This window comes from Linepithema humile, chromosome 6, assembly GCF_040581485.1.
Source record: "Linepithema humile isolate Giens D197 chromosome 6, Lhum_UNIL_v1.0, whole genome shotgun sequence".
Lineage (NCBI taxonomy): Eukaryota > Metazoa > Arthropoda > Insecta > Hymenoptera > Formicidae > Linepithema > Linepithema humile.
Genome location: NC_090133.1, coordinates 27,489,314 through 27,507,482, shown reverse-complemented (window position 1 = coordinate 27,507,482; position 18,169 = coordinate 27,489,314). Strand labels below are relative to the sequence as shown.

Below are 18,169 nucleotides of genomic sequence, written 5' to 3'. Positions count from 1 at the left end.
GAGAGACGGAGCACTCCGTTAATTTCGCGTCTGTGTACGGAGGGCATGCGCGCGCTACCTCCCTTTTCGCTATCGGTTCTCCGCTATCCGGCTACCATATTCCGCGTGTGCCAACCCTCCAGTCTGCGGTGTATTCCACCACTTTATCCCGCCGTCCTCTTCACCGCGTCTTCGCGGCTTCCCCCCCCCCCCTCCCAACCCTCCCTCTTCTCCTTATCCGCCGCACTTCGCTTCGTGCCCGCCGTCGTTCTCTCGTCGCGCAGACTCCCCTGTTTCACCGAGTGCTTCCTGTTCGATCCACATTGTGAATCGCTCTTGCTCTCTCGTATTTCGTCTCCGCTTCGTTATCGTTGTTCCGACGTTTCCTCAGCTTCGCGTCGCCTCTCTAATCCTTTACGCTTCATTCTTTGAAAAACTCTCTTGATCCACCCGCGTGATGATTTTCATCTCTGTTTCTTATTATTTTTCTCTATTTCTTCTGATCGTCAGGCGCGCTTTTGTCATCTTGTACTCTTCGACATAACGTTTCGTATATATCTTTTTACATTTGCAATGCATCTTGCTTTTTGAATTCGTGATAAACCGCATGATGATCTGTGTGTTTAAAATATCGCTCATTTGTCTAAAGCCTGTATTAATTTCTAATTTTAGAGATTATTGTTGAAAAGTAAGTTTACTTTTGTTTTACACTTTTCAACTGATCCTATCTTTCTATATATTTTTTTTTCACATTTTCTACAATCATCATTCTACGCTTTTCTTTGCTGCATTTCTCTTCCACATTGCAAGGCGAGTTTCTCCTTCATTCGCAGAAGTTAGACGCCAGTACTTACGGACCGTTAAGCTGCAGACAGCATAAATAAATACGCGAATTCGGTTAGCCGGAAATTACGGCGAATATCGTAGAAAGGAAGGAGACGCGGAAAAATTCCGGAAAAGGGTGAGCGCGTCGCTGGGCGAACAAATTTTCGAGAGAGCGCGTGGTTTACGCAAAAAATTTCTGTGGTTGAAGCGTCACAAAAGTAATTAATGTAAACTTGAAGTAATTCCATCTTTTATTTTATGTGCTTTAAATATGAGAAATAAATATTTTGAATATTCAGAATATTGCATTTTATTGTAAGCTTACAAGTTAATCATTTTCGAAACTAGAATTGGAAAAAATCAAGAAGGAAGCCAATGTAATTAATAAACATTAATATTTTTAAAGAGGAGACACACGCGTGCAATTTAAATTTGTATTATAGAAATTTGTATTATAGAATTCCGAAGCGTTATGGAAAGATTATGTGCTTAATCACTGTATGATTAAAGTGTTATAACACGACTCTCATTCGAATTGCATTACGATCTCGCACAACATAAGTCTGGCGGAAAACAGTCATATTTCTCGCATTACGCCGGCAGTCACAATGTAAATAAAATGAGAAATGAACACCGAGATCGATGGCGCGCGCCAATTCCAATGAGCACGTTCTATTGAATTTCAATTCTTATTTCTGCGGTGTAAATTAATACGCAACGGTGCTCGCGCTGGTCATTTGTCCGTAATTGCACTGAAAGAGAAAAGCCGGTCGAACGAGAGGTCTAATCTGCATCGGTCAGATTCTACAAATGCGCCCATTTCGACCTTCCTCTTGTGATTTCCCTTGGCGAAATAATTCGAATGCGTCGCGCAACCGTGAATCGGTCCTTAGGGTGCGACGTAGCGAATCGAAATTCCGCGAATGATGTTTGCAAGGCTTAGTCGCGGTTCTGATTAAACAACAAAGTGTCAAAATTCCACAAATATCTAATTATTTTTTTTTTGCCATATCTAATTTATATAAAACACGATTGATATTTTGAAAATTTGACTTCACAAAACAAATGACTTGTACATTTTTTTAATTTTCGGAAATGTCGAAGCTTGAGTTAATCAATCAATTTTATTAAATAAAATTTTTTATTAAATTTTATTAAATGAATTTCATTTTATTATAATTTCAATTTATCATTTTATTAAATGAAATTGCAAATGTCATTCATGCTTAGTAATTAATCGTATTTCCCAAGTTTGGTATTGGAGTGAATATTCATAAATACGCTGATCATTTCAATTTTTTGTATTGTAAAATATGAGAAGCGGGGAATTTTCGCAAAATACGCAACGCACGCAAGAATAGAGGAATTTTTCATGCACGGGCGTGGCAAGAGCACTCTTGCAGCTTCATCAGAACTTGCGTACGTGTCTCGAGTTTACCACTTTCTCTTTGCCGTTCTCAACTCTTTCCCCGATTCGGTCAGTTCTTCCCTGCTATAAACGTGACTAACGACCAAGAAAAAGGCACTACATCGTCGAAAACGTGCGAAAGCGAGATCTTGATATCGTTGTGACGGAAGTGCGCAATGTCCATCATGTCTAGAAATGTTATAAATGATACAATGTATCCTCGAACTATTTTATCTTCAAGAATATACGTTTTAAATTCAACGGTATATTTTTTTTTTTTTTTTTTTTAGATGAGTTGACGTGAAAAGAATTGTTTTACGTGTGTATTTTTTTACAAAAGTTTTGCAAGAAAGGTGCGAAGGTATATTATACGCGGACATAGTCTACATTTTTTGGACAGGGATGAGATTTTAGCGACGGATTCGCGGCGATACCTGCGCTCGTTCCCCGGCGCAGCTGCACAAACGTGCGATATCATCGTGGGGAAATGAAGGAGGGTGGATGTTAAGAGCTAGGCGCGGGTAGTGCGGCATGATGGTGGCTCAAGAATAAGTCTTGACACTGTCGCGAAAAGTGCGAGGTTGGATTATAGCCGGCGACGGACAGACGGATCCATCATGGATGGATGGCTGGCTGGCTGGATAGATGGGTTGAAGGCTGGTCTCATAAAATATGCAGGCTGCAATCACGTCTCTTGAATGGAAAAGAGCGGCGGTGAAGCTAAAAAAAAAGTAAGAAGGGCGAAGGGGAGGTCGGGTGCACGGCTGGTTCGGAAGCGGGATGATGGCGTCGTTGAGAGCGGAGAAACGGCGGGCGAAGGGGAGGGCGAGAGGACGCGCCCCTATACGCATTTCGAAGAGCAAGACCCGCAATACTGCTGAAGCTGCGGGTCCGTAGCCGGATTTGCTGTGCTTGCGTTCGCAAAAAACGCTCATAACTAGCCAATTCCGCTGTCGCATTGTGTCGGTGGCTGCATCCGTAGATCTGTGTGTATAAATGCGCCGAAAGTGCACTCTCGCTTCTGTATGCGATGTTTTGTCGAAGTCGCTTGATATTCGCAGGCACTTTACCGATTTAAAAGTTGCGATATATCGACGGATTCCGATAAAAGGGAGAAGCATGCAGGAAAGTTTCATTTTATTCAATGAGCGTTTATAAAAAAGAGAGAGAGAGAGAAAGAGTCATCGTTATTTTATGTTGCAACTTTGTCATCTGATTCCCGAAACGATCTAAACTTAAAAACATTATACGAATATAGTTTCGAAAAACATGATAGTACATAATCATTGGACATGCTGTGATATAAAGATATCTCTTTGCGCGCACAAATTATAATGGGTGCACCGTGTACAGATGCGTTACATGCGATGGTTGTATTATGCAGGAAATGTAGCGTAGCGAGAAATTTCAGATATTGGTGAGAGTTCAAAGGATCAAGCAACTTGATAATCCCAGTGCTTTGAATGCGAGAGAAACCATTTAAATTGTAAAAATCTGACCCAGATTCTCTTGAGCGTGTGAGATACTTCATAGAATCCCTTCGGTCGCTTCAATCACTCAGATTAAAATTCATCGACAGTCGCGTATTCGCGCGCGCAATTAATCTTCAACTAACATGCAAAGGTCAGTATCGTAAAATTGCAGTATCAACTTATTATCAGCATCTATATATTTCCTATGTTATTTACGTAAGTCATTATTGGTTGACAAAAATTTGGTAAACTCGTTAAATTTTTTAAAGTCACATAATTATATAAGTCATATAATTTTGTGATGTAAAACGATCATAAGATGCCCCTAAAGTTTTAAAAATTTATGAAATAAAATAATTTATTAAGTGTACGCGTAACATAAAATAGTTGAAAGTAAAATTGCACATCAATTTTGTCACGTTTTTTACATCGTACACGTATACACTTTTTGTCACAAGTCTAAAAACTATTTGCGCGACGTGTTTAGAGTCGCCTGTTAAAAGGAGCAGACGAGGGTGGGTTCTAAAGGATTCAGGAGGCACGGTCGAAGGGATTCAAGCGGGGAAAAACGTAGGCTGAAGAGGCACCCACTTCTCGTTGAGATATGCATGAGCTGGCTGAAGTCACGCTACAACTTCGCTTACATAATATAATCCCCTGTATGCAAGGAGTCATTCTCGGTTGAAGCGTTCAGAAGAATCTGTCTTGATACTGTCGAAAGACGTAGTTTGACAATCACGAAAATAGAAAGCCATTTAACTTTTTCTGCGCGATATTTTATCAAGAACTGTCACGATGCGGTCAATCTGTTGTGCTTGTAACACGAGAATACCGCGATAGCCGATCGTTAAACACGTCTCTTTCTCGGAATGTGAAAGCGGAGATTTGCTGCACACTTGTATCGGATATCGCTTGTTGACAATGATTAAAACGTGCCAGGGATTCCATAAATATGTCAGCAAGAATCCGGAAGTATTCGGATTGATATTTTGATCCTAGAAATAATATTTCTTTATTGCTCTTATATTTTTACACTTTACGCTTCAGTTTATCTTCTGACATAAGTTATCTTAAGCGTAACTTCTTTTTACATTTTGATTGATTAAATCTTCATTTTTATTCGTCTTTTTCTAAATATACATATAAACATGAGAAAATTACGATAAAATTAAAAATCGCTGAGAAATATGAAGAGAGATCGTGTTCTTGTTCTATTTTGCTTCTCCGTTTAACTTTTCTTTTTTTTTTTTCAAGTTGTTATCGAAGTTCGCACATCGTATATCAGAACGTATCGCGTGAAATTGCCGGGGCACATTGATGTAGATTAAATGACATTTATGATGGCAATAAAGCGCACGTTCTGTACACGTCCGCGAGCAAAACCGCCGACGATGCTGCAAAGTTACGACCGGCAGCGGCAATGGCGACGGCCGCGGTGGTAACGATGAGTCCTCGAGGGGTAAGTTGCCCGAATGATGGGCAACTTTCGGCTTTTCTCCGACGGTGTAGCGAGGATTTCCGACGGTTCGTTAAGTTCGTATGTACACACCGTAAACATACTGCCGTTGCCGCCGCCGACGTATATGCTCCGCCGCAGTACTTCCTTCCTACGGCTGTGGTATTACGCTTTTATCCGTTTTCCTATCGTGCAACTTACGGCAAATATTTATCATCGGGCTGCGTAGTTGTTGCGGAATCTTGCCATACGAGATACTGAACTTCTGGTCAACATCGGAAATTAATCCTCAATTATGATACCATGTAGGGCGCGATACAACATGATTATCGTGAATCAGGATTAGCTCTTATAGGATATCGTTACACACTGGCTTATTGGATGTTAATAAATTACAGAATGCATCTTTAATGGTATCGTCGATAAACTTTTAATAAAATAGTAATGTTGGTGAAATTGTAGAAATAATTGAGAAACGTAATCGAGGAACATAAAATCGGGAAGAAATGAAGATGCAGAGAATTGCATAACGCGATATATAATAGGATTCGTATTCCCGTAACTGTAAATTACAATTATGACCGCTACCGCCGGGCACAAATTATGGAGATACTATTACATTTATTACTCGCACCGGTACGTTCGTGCATGATTATTCGAAATTGCAGCATATCTTTAATGAAAGCATACTATTGATAAATCTATACTCTTAAACAGCGTTTACATATTTAAAAATTTTAATTAGTGCCGAATATTTATATTATAGATATCGCGTTTATACGGTTGAACGAAGCGCTGCGACAAACTTGTTGAAACAAATTTGCGCCAATATATGTGAATGACGCTTTGAACTTATTCGGTGAACTATCAGCTTGGGACGCACAATATATATCGCGTTATTACATTAGAAGTTCCGAGAGAGAGAGAAACAATATTTTATAAAATCAAATGTACTAACTAAAGTAATTTCTGCTTTCAGGTCGGGCGGTTGATGCCTGATGGCGCGGGCTGGAACGCAACGCTGGAGAAATCCTGCTCCAGAGTAAGTAGACTTTTGGTTTACGGTGATGGGAATAAACATTCGGGCGCGCTATGCTACGCATAGCTAGCCGTAATGATTTGCACGGCGATGGTTCTCAAACTGGAGATTCGAAATGAAAGAGGAATGAAAGAGAAAGTTAAAAATGGAGAAGCAAACACAGATCAGGTGCGACAGTGATCACTATTTCAGAAGTACTTTTACATTGTTTATCGCTCAGCAATTGGCATTTTTATTTATAAGATTTTCAATTGTCATATCGTGGATCATCGGTGCAAGTGCGTCGTACTTCTAAGCTGCCGACAAACAAATAACACTTTGTAAGCGACGTACGATGATTTTCACGCAGTGCTGCGCATTGCGATGCGATCCGGAACTTTGCCGGGCATCACTTCTCGTTCGAAGTTTGGCAGAAATAGGAAAGCGATGGTGGAACTTCTCGCGGAGCCGTCGATAGATTTGCATAAAGCCGAGGGGAGTGCTCCGGTTTCAAGTTTCCCGAAGGTTAGGTTGGGAGCTTGCTTTGCTCCTTTAAACCGATGTCCGCGGCTTCCATTTCTCGTCCACTTTTTTTTTTCATGGTGAAAGCCATCGCCGTAGATGGACCCGACGTATAATGGAACATAACTTTTCAGCAGACTCTTAAGTCAATGATTTATTGCAAACTGAAAAACTCGATAATTCAACAGGGATGTCAATTCCGGAAGTCTGTTGAAATAGTATTCTTAATTCTATCGCGTGAAATATAACGTCCTCTTCGAGTTTCGCGTTTAATTGCCTCGGATGTGAGAGTTCCAGTGCCTTACGCCATCAGTTACGTAACGAGTTAAGATGTTCCGGCTAAGCGCGACACAGATTGAGGGTTATCTAATCTGAATGGTGCATAGATACAGTGTTATGTCGTATAATCTAATCAACGTCGAGTTAAACTACCGACGTCCGTCGGCAATAAACGTATTCGCGGTTATTTTCCCTCGACATCTCGTTACAGCGAAAAACACGAGAAGAACAATTTCACTTTGCTCATTACGCGAAATGGCGATGGGGTCGTTGGATATTCCGCGCTCGAGTACTTCAGTTTATAACGCGTGCAGTCGCGGTTCTTCGCCGGTTCCACGAAGGATCAGATGATTGCTTCGGTTCGTGCCGTAGATGTATACCGTACTGTCCAGCGCTCCAAACGCTGTTCAGGTTCGATAGGGCAGACCGGAACCACGGAGCTTCGGTATCTTTGATCTGAGACGCTCCTCGATTGGATGCTCCATCGTGATTCCGATGATGAATAATTGAGAAGCGAGCGCTGTGAGAAATTTCGCTGTGCAAGCGCTATTCCACTGAGATCGCAAAGTAGTGTCGAGTGTAAAATTTCTTTCGATACCAAGTACGATCCTCGCGCTCGATACTCGACGTTATATTTATATAAGATATCTCAAATTAATTGTGTCGTTAATAACAGATTTCTGCGGTCATTTGCAGATGAAAATTTATAGTAAAATGACAAAGTTGAAGTAATTTTTAAATGTAAAATGTTTTAAGTTAACCAATCAGATTGATTTTTATATAGAGAAACCTCAGAAATCTGCTATTAACGGGTGATTAATGATACTAAAGTAAAATAAATTGTATTGAATTATCAGCACGATGTACAGCAACGCGGAGGAGTTGTTGTGATAAATTGATCTGTAACATACAAAGTACATTCAAATTATAGCAGTGTTTAAAATAATTATTTAAGAAATAATTATTACACGCATTAAATTTTTATTCATTTTTTATACAAATATCTAATAAAAGAATTATATATTTATTTTTAATAATTATAAATATTAAAAATTGCAAATGTTTTACTGAATATTTCAAAGTTTCTATATGTCCTTACATTACATAATATTTTACGTGCAGTATTTAACAAATAAATGAATGATTATTTACCTTAAAGTTGCTCTCTGCCGGCGCCTGATGCTCTTTTTGAGCCTCTTCCTTCTCTCTTTGCCTCCTTCTCAGTTCTTTTTGCAGTTCTTCAAGATACTCACACACGTTCGTGACGCGAATACAAAAATCGCACAATATTTTGAACGGCCCTCCCGACGCGCATTTTGTTATATCGGGACAAAAGTAAAGCTTGTATGGAATATCATTGCACGGATTGCACATATTCGACACTCTGCCGTGTCCGTAACGAAAGAGTTATTTATTGCGGAGAGTGTCGAAATCCGTGCGATGATATTCGAGTTTTACTTTGTTCGAATGATAAAATACGCGTCGGGAGTCCCCGTTTAAAACATCGTGCGATTTTTGCATTCGAATCGCGAACGCGTATGAGTGCTTTGAAGAACTGCAAGGAAGTCTGAGAGGAGGATGAGGCTTAGGAAGGATATCGGGTGCCGGCGGAGCAACTTTAGGGTAAGCAATCGTTTATTTGCTATGTAATTTGTAAAATATTGCACGTAAAATATCAATCATGCAATGCAACGCACAAAGAAACTTTGAAATAAAATCTTTCGGTAAACAATTTACAATTTTTAATATTTATGGTTACTTATTCAATATAAATATATAATTCTTTTATTGGATATTTGAATAACAGAGCGGAACTTTAATGCACGTAATAATTATTTCTTAAATAATTATTTCAAATAATTTGCTGCTACAATTTGGATATATTTTGCATGTTACAGATCAACTTGCGAACAACTCCGTTGCTGCGCATCGCACCGGTAAGTCAATTTAATTTGCTTTATTTTAATGTCATTAATTACTCGTTAATAGCAAATTTCTGAGGTTTCCCGTACAAAAAACTATTTTTGTGTTGAAACATTTTTTTAACAATTTTTTTTTAAACCCGAATAATGTTGTGAACTATGTATATGAATTGCTTTCGATTTGCAAACAAAATCTACGATAAAACAACAAAAAGGATTATGTGAATTAAATCTTTCTTAATTGAAATGTCAAGGTAACAATACAATTTTCCAATTATAAGCCATTGTAGATAAAATTGATTTTTGTTAATTAATATTTCTTTATATTTATACTCTTTATAAAAACGCATCTCAAATAAACTAACATATTGACGTTCAATTTCGCGTCTCAACCGCGACGCGACGATCTCCACGTTTGCATCTGTTCTTTTTTCTCGCCAGTTCTTTTTGTATCGGATTACAGAGAATAGATTGGTTCGATATCTCGTTAGTGAACGACCGCTCGTAAACGACCGATTTAAAGAAAAGAACATTCAGAGATAGAGGGACTTTCTTCCAAATCCGCGGCGTCTGCCGCTGATTAATGCGCCGCGATGCAGATTAATTAGCAGTTATTGCTCCGGCGGGCTAGCGCAGACGTATTTCGCGTGTCGACCAATTAACTACTTAGGGAGCTTTCGGCGGCTTTAACAATCGATTCTGGTTGAATAACATTCCCAGGGACCGCAGCTCTTTCTCTATGGCTCCCGCCAGTATACCGCCAGCTCGCAATACCGACTGCGAGTCTTTTCACGTCCGGCCAGTTTCCCGCTGTCCGGTCCGCGATGCCGTTCGCTGATAAAAAGCTCTCTCACGATATAATACCTCCCACGCGAGCTGGACGCTGGCGCCGAAGATGCGCTCTTTAAAAGATTGACTCTGGCGCGCGGGAGATTACGACGTATTACGAGGAACGTGCTTTACGTCAACCACATGAAAACCTCTAGCGTTTTTTTATTTTGGTCCCCTTTCAAGATTTTTCTATCGTAATTTCTGTTTTTCGTCGAAAACAGGGGAATTGTAAGTTCAATTTACTAAAAGTAACATTTTAATCATGTGAAATATTGCAACGAAATCAATATCATAATTTTTATTAAATTATCCTAATTGCAGTGATATTAAATTGAATAATTGCCAAAAGGACAATAAATAGTACGACAATCTTCGGGATTGGTCTCACTTGTATACAAAACGAGAAATCGCTAAGGTTAATCTCTCTGCATGACCAACTTGGGTCTTACAATCGTAACTGCACTTTCGATCTGTATTGTCACAACGATGCACAACTGGAAAGACTCGCACGATCTCGAATACGAAGAAACGATTCTTAGCGATTGTTAAGGAAGAAAATAATGCGAAATGCTTTTTCGCATTTTTCCACGCGTCTCACATTTACGTTATGGCTATATATAAAACACAGAATTATAAACCTAATGAGGAGGTTGTGATCTGAAAGAGGAACAAACAATTACTATTATTCGTAACGAGTGATTATTGTTTTACGTCTGCACGCACCTGAAATCTTCTCGACACGATAATTATAGCCTTGCGACGAGACACATTATTTGCAATTTTAAGTAAGCTTTTCCACCAATAAATATCTTTGAGACCTTTGCTTTTCAAAATTAATAAATCTTTAATGTGGTGCGCGTTAATTAAATCGCATCGGCGAAAGTATAGAAAGTATTTTGCTATTACGTTACGTATTATGTTACGAAGCTTGCAGTTCATCACTCGGCTCATCGACGCATCGATATCGATAATGAGCTCGCGTCGAGGGACGCGCTGCGATATTGCACAATGTAACGTGACGTAATGTCGGCCGAGCGATATCTCAATGACGGATCGTTAACAGCTGATCGTAATGATCGGCGGAGCATTGCGCGTATCCTACCTGCAATTTCACGCTTTACGCACTCGCGGCATACATCATTCCGAGATTGTCAGCAATGGATCGTTGATACTGTGCACCGGTGTTTTCCTACATAGTACATAGTAAAATCGCCGGCGGTGTTAATTTTCTCGTTAAACTGATCTATTGTACTGCGCTATCTTTCCACCGCTCTAAGCATGTGAGTGGCAGAATTTTGTTTCTTCGCGCCGATATACAACGGCCGGTCATTAGCGATGATAATAACGCAGGATGACTGTCGAGAAGCGGCGCGAACATCATGATTGATAGTGTGAGATAAGGGGTGTCCCCTGTAAACGGAAGGGTCGCTCGCGAAGACACACGTGTTAACATTTGCACCCTGTTTTCCCCACGCATGCCGCGTGTCACTCACAATTAACTGCGACACCGTAATAAAATCACCCTCTTGATCGTCGGAGTAGTTGCTGAAATGTTTTTCTCTGGTCGATTAGGTCGATCGAATATCGGAAGCTGTTCGAATGTCGTCAACGTTATCGTTTATCACGTCGAGATATCCCATAAATTTGTTTTTTTCCGCTTTCATGAGTGACAGTTTTAGGCGAGGAGCACAAAAACTGCTTTCTATTACGATGAATACAAAAATAATAAGTACCAAAAAAATTAATATTGAGCTAATGCATGTGCGACGTGAGGTATTAAATAAGCACAAAGCTTTTAAATAATAATTGAGAATGTTATAGACTCTATCCATAAAGTAGACAGCCTAATCGTAGATAATAGCTATTTTCAAGCTCCCGATTAGTTCCTCGATAATCCTCTCATATGTCGAAAATCGATCGATCGCCGCGAATATCGAAATTGAACGCAATCGTACGCGGAAGAGATGCAGCCATAGCGTGATCGGCCGCATCAAACGGAACGGAACCCATGACGCTAATTAGAAATTATTAACGGCCGGAAATTGCGAAATGTACTCAGGGGCGAATGCGCGACATCAATCGATTTGCCGTCGCGTCGTGCGGATTCCAGACACTCGTCGACGACTCTTGGATAATTTCAAGCTCGCATACGCGAAATTTCAAGTTCCGGGAATGATATTAGCAAATTTAACGTGAAATTACTCTTTCATCTTAAATCAGAATAATATTCGAATAACATATTTTTCGTAATTTTCACTCACGCGATATAGGAAAGGTTAATTTTCAATTAACTTTCTTGCCGCAAGATGTTCGGAATTTTATACTCGAATAGCGCTGAAATCCGCGTTTGCTCGCTTCGTCGGGCGACGACGATCTTAAATCATTTCCGGAGATGGTCTTTATCACGAAAACCGCGAGAGATTAATTAGCCTCGTAGTCGACGACGCAAACTCTCTCGCGTCCGATACGTGAGAGGAATCTTTCGCGGCGGAGACAAAGCGACAGTGTGAAATTGCTCCATTCTCGGCCGAGATCGTCCCCATTGTTCTACGCTCGTGAAAGATTTTCGTTTCGGCTAACATTAACTAGGAATGATCTTTCCGGATCTCGGCGCTTTCGCTGGTGAATAGCGAGTGGATGATAAAAGAGTTAAAATCAAGTGCTGGCAAATTAATCTTTTCGCGTTATTCACATCAGTAAGGTTAATTATTGATTCTATCAATCAATAATTGACTTCTCGCAGTTTGCAAACTACTGCTTGCAAATTTATGTCTAGTTAAGTTGCCGAAGATAATTATCGTGAATTTCGAAAAACGGAATAACATAATTCAGTTAGAAACATTAATTTACTCAAAGGCTGCATTTTTATATCGATAATAATCTCATGTGCGATATTAAATTCTGTTTCTAATATTATTCAACTCGATAGATGTTGATTTCGAAGAATTTCGCGTTTGAGAATCTTTCCACGTAGTATCTACAGTTTCATCTAAATTCTATCTTATCGAATCCACGGACGAGATGAAGCTTAACGAACTGTGCGGTAAGGAAGGAAGGAAGTAATTACAAAACTGATTTTCGGGCATCGATCGGCGTGCGATATGTGAAAATTCTTATTTACCAAGCGACCCGTAATCGATGGCTTCTCCCTTAAGCTCCGAGGTGCATGCCGGAGAAATCAAGCGCGCTAGTCCAACTAGTCAGGCGGATGATCAATCGCCTGGAACATATCAGTTCCACGTTACCGTGCACCGAGTGAGTATGCGAAGTAACGGACCGTTCAAAGATCAATGCTGACCGATGACGTGAACGAGGATACGCAGATATTCCCACGTTGAAAGACACGTGAATTTTCTTTTTCTGCTTGGCGTAGTGTTTTATTAACATTTCGCACGGAGAAGGAAAAATGTTGAGACTAACGATTATCAATAAATCAGCTGTTAAATGAATCATGTTATCCTACTTTTCAAGTAAAACAATTTTTATTGCGTTTTAATAGAATTTTTAAATATCTTTTACGAAGAAAAATATCATATGTTTTTAAAAGCATTTCGAAATGTCATTTTTACTTATGTCGTTATTTTAATCAACGTAATGTTACTTTTTATTTAGAATAGCTTACAATTACGGAAAACGGAATAAAAAGAGTTCAGCGTGGCGCGTCTTACGTGTCGACTTATAGCGGCGAAATTGTAAAAAATATTAGTGTAATCTGCTTATACATACATATATGCCCGAATATGGATTTTATTTCGAGGGAAAGGAACAGCTGAGTGTAAGAAAAGCAGACATCTGGCAAAGCCTCGAGAAGTACATATTTTCGTTCTCTGGAGAATACGTATGTCTTTTATGCTTTTCTGAAATTCTATCTCACTCTACAAGTTTATTGATACATCGAATGTACGTTATCGATGCACTAAAATTAAATTTAAAGATTGAGGATTCGGGAACATTTTACAAAAATACGAAAAATCTTGTTAAGTTAAGTCTTTCAAGAAATAACTGGAGGTTCAACTTTACAATACAATTGATTTTAAAGTCGTTTATAAAACTATATCCTTTATAAATAATATTTTAGAGATAGGAATAGAAATTTGCTTCTTGCATTCTATCATCTTGTGTTTTCGGGATTCAACCGTAGTTCGAAAATTAACTGAGGTGTCTAAAGTGCGAGTTAATTTCTCGCAAACAGAACGGCCCAGTCACTTAATCCGTTAATTAGACTCGTAATCTCGGAATCAGTGGTGTCTGTTGCCTATGGCGTCTGCGAAAATTCTCAAGATCCTGTTGGCGAGACGAGAGAGGAAGCTCCTTGCTCAGGGTAGCGTTAGAGAGGTGGGGATAGAAGGGTCGTCGGCAGTTTACTCATCCACTCGAGCTCTTGTTATTGGATCTGTTACTGAATAAAGTTTCATTTCTTCCAAATGTCTCGGCGAAACACTCTTCCGCCTCACTTGGAGATCGAACAGCGATCAAATCTTGCAACTTGAATTTTTGCGTTTGTAAATTTTTAACATAGATTATTATCCAGCAGCGAATTTCTCGACTTTATCAATTTCTCAAAATAACGGCTGATTCCTAAAATAGCTTGATTGTTACACGACAGTAGATTTTTGAGATTGTTAACTCTTTTCGTCTATCATACAATTTTATCTCGCTGCAATTATTCAAATAAAATGAAACAAATGTGACTGTAAAAAATTATGAACATTATAATACATTTTTTCGTCGTTTTTGAAAGATTGTTGAATTGAACGTCAAATAGAACAATTTTAGGGAGAAATTTTGTTAGGTTAGTTGTTTCATTCTGCGAATTAAACGTCAGGTTACAAAGATCTTCATCCACTTGTTCGTAGCTTTATTACATCGTTTTAAATATTCATCTCCGTCTCGAGGCCTGTTAAACTTGATTTGCAATTTCAACGTTGGATTAAAGTCCTCCTCGCCTCGCCGGATGTGATAGGAAGACGTCTTCTTAAGATTCTTGTTATATCCTTTGTAAACTGGTCGGAAAAAAATAAGTATTTTTGCGCGCAGATGTAACAGTAAAAGATTTAATTCATGTCATTTTGTATTTTTAATCTATTTAGAAGAAATTCATATATTTTTCTAAGGCAACGAAAAATCGATTTACAGCATATGTGTCGGGAAGTTTATCAGATTAATTAGAGATAGTTAATTTAAACATATTTTTAACAAGAGTCTCAATGCAACTTGTTTGAAACGAAAAAGGATCGTTATCTCCGCACTGTGTTTCGCGCGAAATCTGATACATCTCATCTTTATTTAAGAATAGGATAACGAAGGAACGCGATCGGTCGGGTGATGGAAGTTTTATCGGAGTCCGTCTGCTGATAAGTGGTAATCTCAAACTGAATCCTGTTAATCCTGCTTTGCAATTGCAATCGAGAATTAAAGTCATTTTCGTTTTGGAGGTCCAGGCATCGGCGTTAGTTTGTTCTCCATTCGAGCACCTTCGTTATCGGAACTCGAGCGGTGACGTCCGCTGTACTCCTCGTTGCAACTATCCGGGCTAACTGCTTTTCGCTAACTGCGACTTCTCGACGCTTATTAGTTTAGTTACGGCGCCGTTGAGTGGCGCGAAACTAAAATTCTGGCACGACAGAGCAGCGTACAGCGTGTCGCGACACGTAGACCTCGTGGAAGAATTAATCGCGATACCGTTGATTGAATCTCATCATTGAATGCGAGCGAAACTTTTCCAAATTGTATATTTTTTGTGCCAAGTATTTAACGTTGTTTAGAGTCGCATTGCCGCGTTGCGTTTAGTCGAAGGAGCGAAAATTGCCGTGCGAAGGGTGGATTTCAATTTCTCACGAGCGGAGAACTTTTCGCGCGACAAACCGCGAGCGCGAGGTTTGTCGCTGTTTGCAACATTGTTCCGCTACAAAGGATTGTTTTATAGTGAAATCGTTTCGCAGAGTGGTTTTGCGGCTTTGCCTTTGAGGGAACGGAGAAATTACTTGATGGCGTTGCGCGGCGACAAACTTACGTCTTTACGCTCGTCCTGCGCAAATTTTATTTCTTTCATTACGTAACGAGCACTTGATCCTTCTCGTTGTTCCAATTATTATGCAACGTGGTTTATTATACCATGCGATGCTGTATGAATTATTCGGTTTCGATTAAGGGTGAATTTTATATGTCCTCGCATAAAATATTCTCTGCACTGAAATACCTGTTTCGAGTATCCATGTTCCTATTGAAGTCTGATCAATCGATTCTCGTTATCGTACATCGCATATGTCGCTCGTGTAGATATCAGCAAATTTCACGTCGAGTTTATACAGTTCTCGGTCTATTTAACGACTTAATCGCGTTCGGGTTATGACAGTGATAGCTACTGTCTGGTATTTAACCGCGCAATAATTCCCGCGTTAACAACGAATGCATTATATTCATAATGACTGCGTTATATCGCGCAAATTGCTCCAGTAAATTTACACGTGTTTCGTGTACATTTTATATACATATGTTTAATAATGAGCGATAGCGGTGTATGTATCTTAAAATAACAATTAATTCGCGGAGATTATTTGCGCATTATTAAAACCTAATAGCTTCTCGCAAGTGTTCCTTCAATTGTAGCACGAAAATGAGTCATTAGCGAACGAAAGCGGCAAAGTGTTTTTATTAAAAATAAAACGTTGTCACGGCTTTACGCGAGATTGTTTCCGTGAAAAACGATTTATCCAAATGATGCACAATAATTGCTTTGTTTGTCAGCGCACGAGCGCCGGAAGGCAGACGAAATTAAAGCGATAAGCGAAGTTTCCGGCGTAAAAAAACGTAAAAATAGAGAATCTCGTATCCAAAGCGATGCGCTCTCGAAATGTTTCGCTGTCTTCCTCGTCTTCTTCTTCATGAGCATCGAAGTTTCATTTATCGTCGTCTCCTCGGCTACGTGCTCCCCGCGGAACAATCCAATTTACGATCGATCAAACTTTACGACACTTTCGCGATTCTTAGACGGGCACCGTTCGTCCGATGTACGTATAACTGGAGGGTGTACGCGGATATCTGTCGAAGACACTCTGCGCTACGGCGCTGCGTAAAATATTGCGCGATCTGTACTTGGCAACGGCGATGACAACGACGACGACGACGTATACGCGATCGCACGAATTCTTTGCACTTCTGCGCGACGTTGAAGAGCGAGGTCTGCCAGAAGTCGTCTTTTTTCACTGGCGACGCATGAAACTTTCGTCTAAATGGAGCTAGTTTAAAAATCTTGAGAAAATTCTTCAAGTCGAGCTGCCTTAAATATCGTAAAAATTTTTTTCCTCTAAATAAACCAGTCCGAAATTTCGAATGCAGTGAATAAGTAAACATCTTGAAATGTTTCTTTCTCGCGACACGTCTCTGATTTAATTAATTTCTAATTATACGCGAGGTACGTACAAAATGTTTTCTAACGGTGTGTTTGTGAGTTAAATGTATATTATATGTATAAGTAGTATTTGCAATACGTTCCTTTTTTTTTTTACAAATTTCTCTTTTTTTAATATCTTTATCTCGCTTTTTAATTTTCCTGCCTTCACAGATTTCGCTAATTTAATTAAATCTCATTAATTAAATTGTTGCGTGAAAACGATGAATCTGATTTTTGTCGATATTTTCAAGACACTTGATTCACGTTTATCTCCTATGGAATTCTTACAATCGCGTTATCTAATTCAATAATGCGCCGGGGCTGCCCTCTTAAGGCACAGCTGCAAAAGGCTGATGCACCCGGTTAGGATCGAACATTTACGAGCCATATCGAGCGTGCGACACGTGCAAACTTTGGTAATTTGCCGTCATAGCGTATGTTCATGATTGACTGCAATTTTCCAGAGCTATTGTGCGCCGCATCCGAAAAGAAGCGGCCGCCAATCGGCGCACGGTTGAAAGGCTCGTAAACGTTACGTGCCGCAAACTGGTCGCGAAAAGGGCTAGTTTTCCGCGGAAATCTCTCGTGCCGGGGAGAACAACGGTACACACACACACACACACACCGTGGGGTCGTTACGCGGACGATAACGTTCTCGCTTGCACTTCGATTACGCGGCCGCAATGGCAATATCCGCGACCGGTGCGCACAGTAGCCTCGTTATACCGTTCGCGTCTGTGTAAATTGTCGGCCGCTGATATCTGCGTTAGGATCGCGCACCGCATCGTCACGATTTATAAAATGAAATTGCAGCGGCACGTGCTGTGGAACCTGCACACATGTATGCACGAACCCCCCTCCCCCCGCCCTCGCGAAATTTGAATTTAACGCGGTAAACGTTTCCGAGTAAATTAATAGCTGCGACTATAAATATCATGTTCATCTGTGATTACTCTTTAAAATCGTAACATTTTATTTTAAATATTCTTTTTAACGTGGCAATTTATATAGAATGTTTTATGAAAAGACTTTTATTTAAATAAACTTAATGAAGATAAAATCTT

The 18,169-nt window shown here is 39.7% G+C and overlaps 1 protein-coding gene across 4 annotated transcripts in view; it reads left to right on the top strand.

The window, feature by feature from the left end:
- Nucleotides 1-18,169, top strand: part of LOC105671270 (uncharacterized) — a 123,179-nt gene that overhangs the window by 29,020 nt on the left and 75,990 nt on the right. For 2 of the 4 annotated variants that reach the window (XM_012365258.2, XM_012365256.2), the window contains exons 3-4: nucleotides 6,120-6,182; nucleotides 8,858-8,896. In XM_012365258.2, coding sequence (XP_012220681.1) covers nucleotides 6,139-6,182; nucleotides 8,858-8,896 — 83 coding nt within the window. In that variant the 5' untranslated portion in view covers nucleotides 6,120-6,138. The remainder of the gene's footprint in view (nucleotides 1-6,119; nucleotides 6,183-8,857; nucleotides 8,897-18,169) is intronic. The other 2 variants (XM_067357442.1, XM_012365257.2) reach the window with 1 other exon arrangement.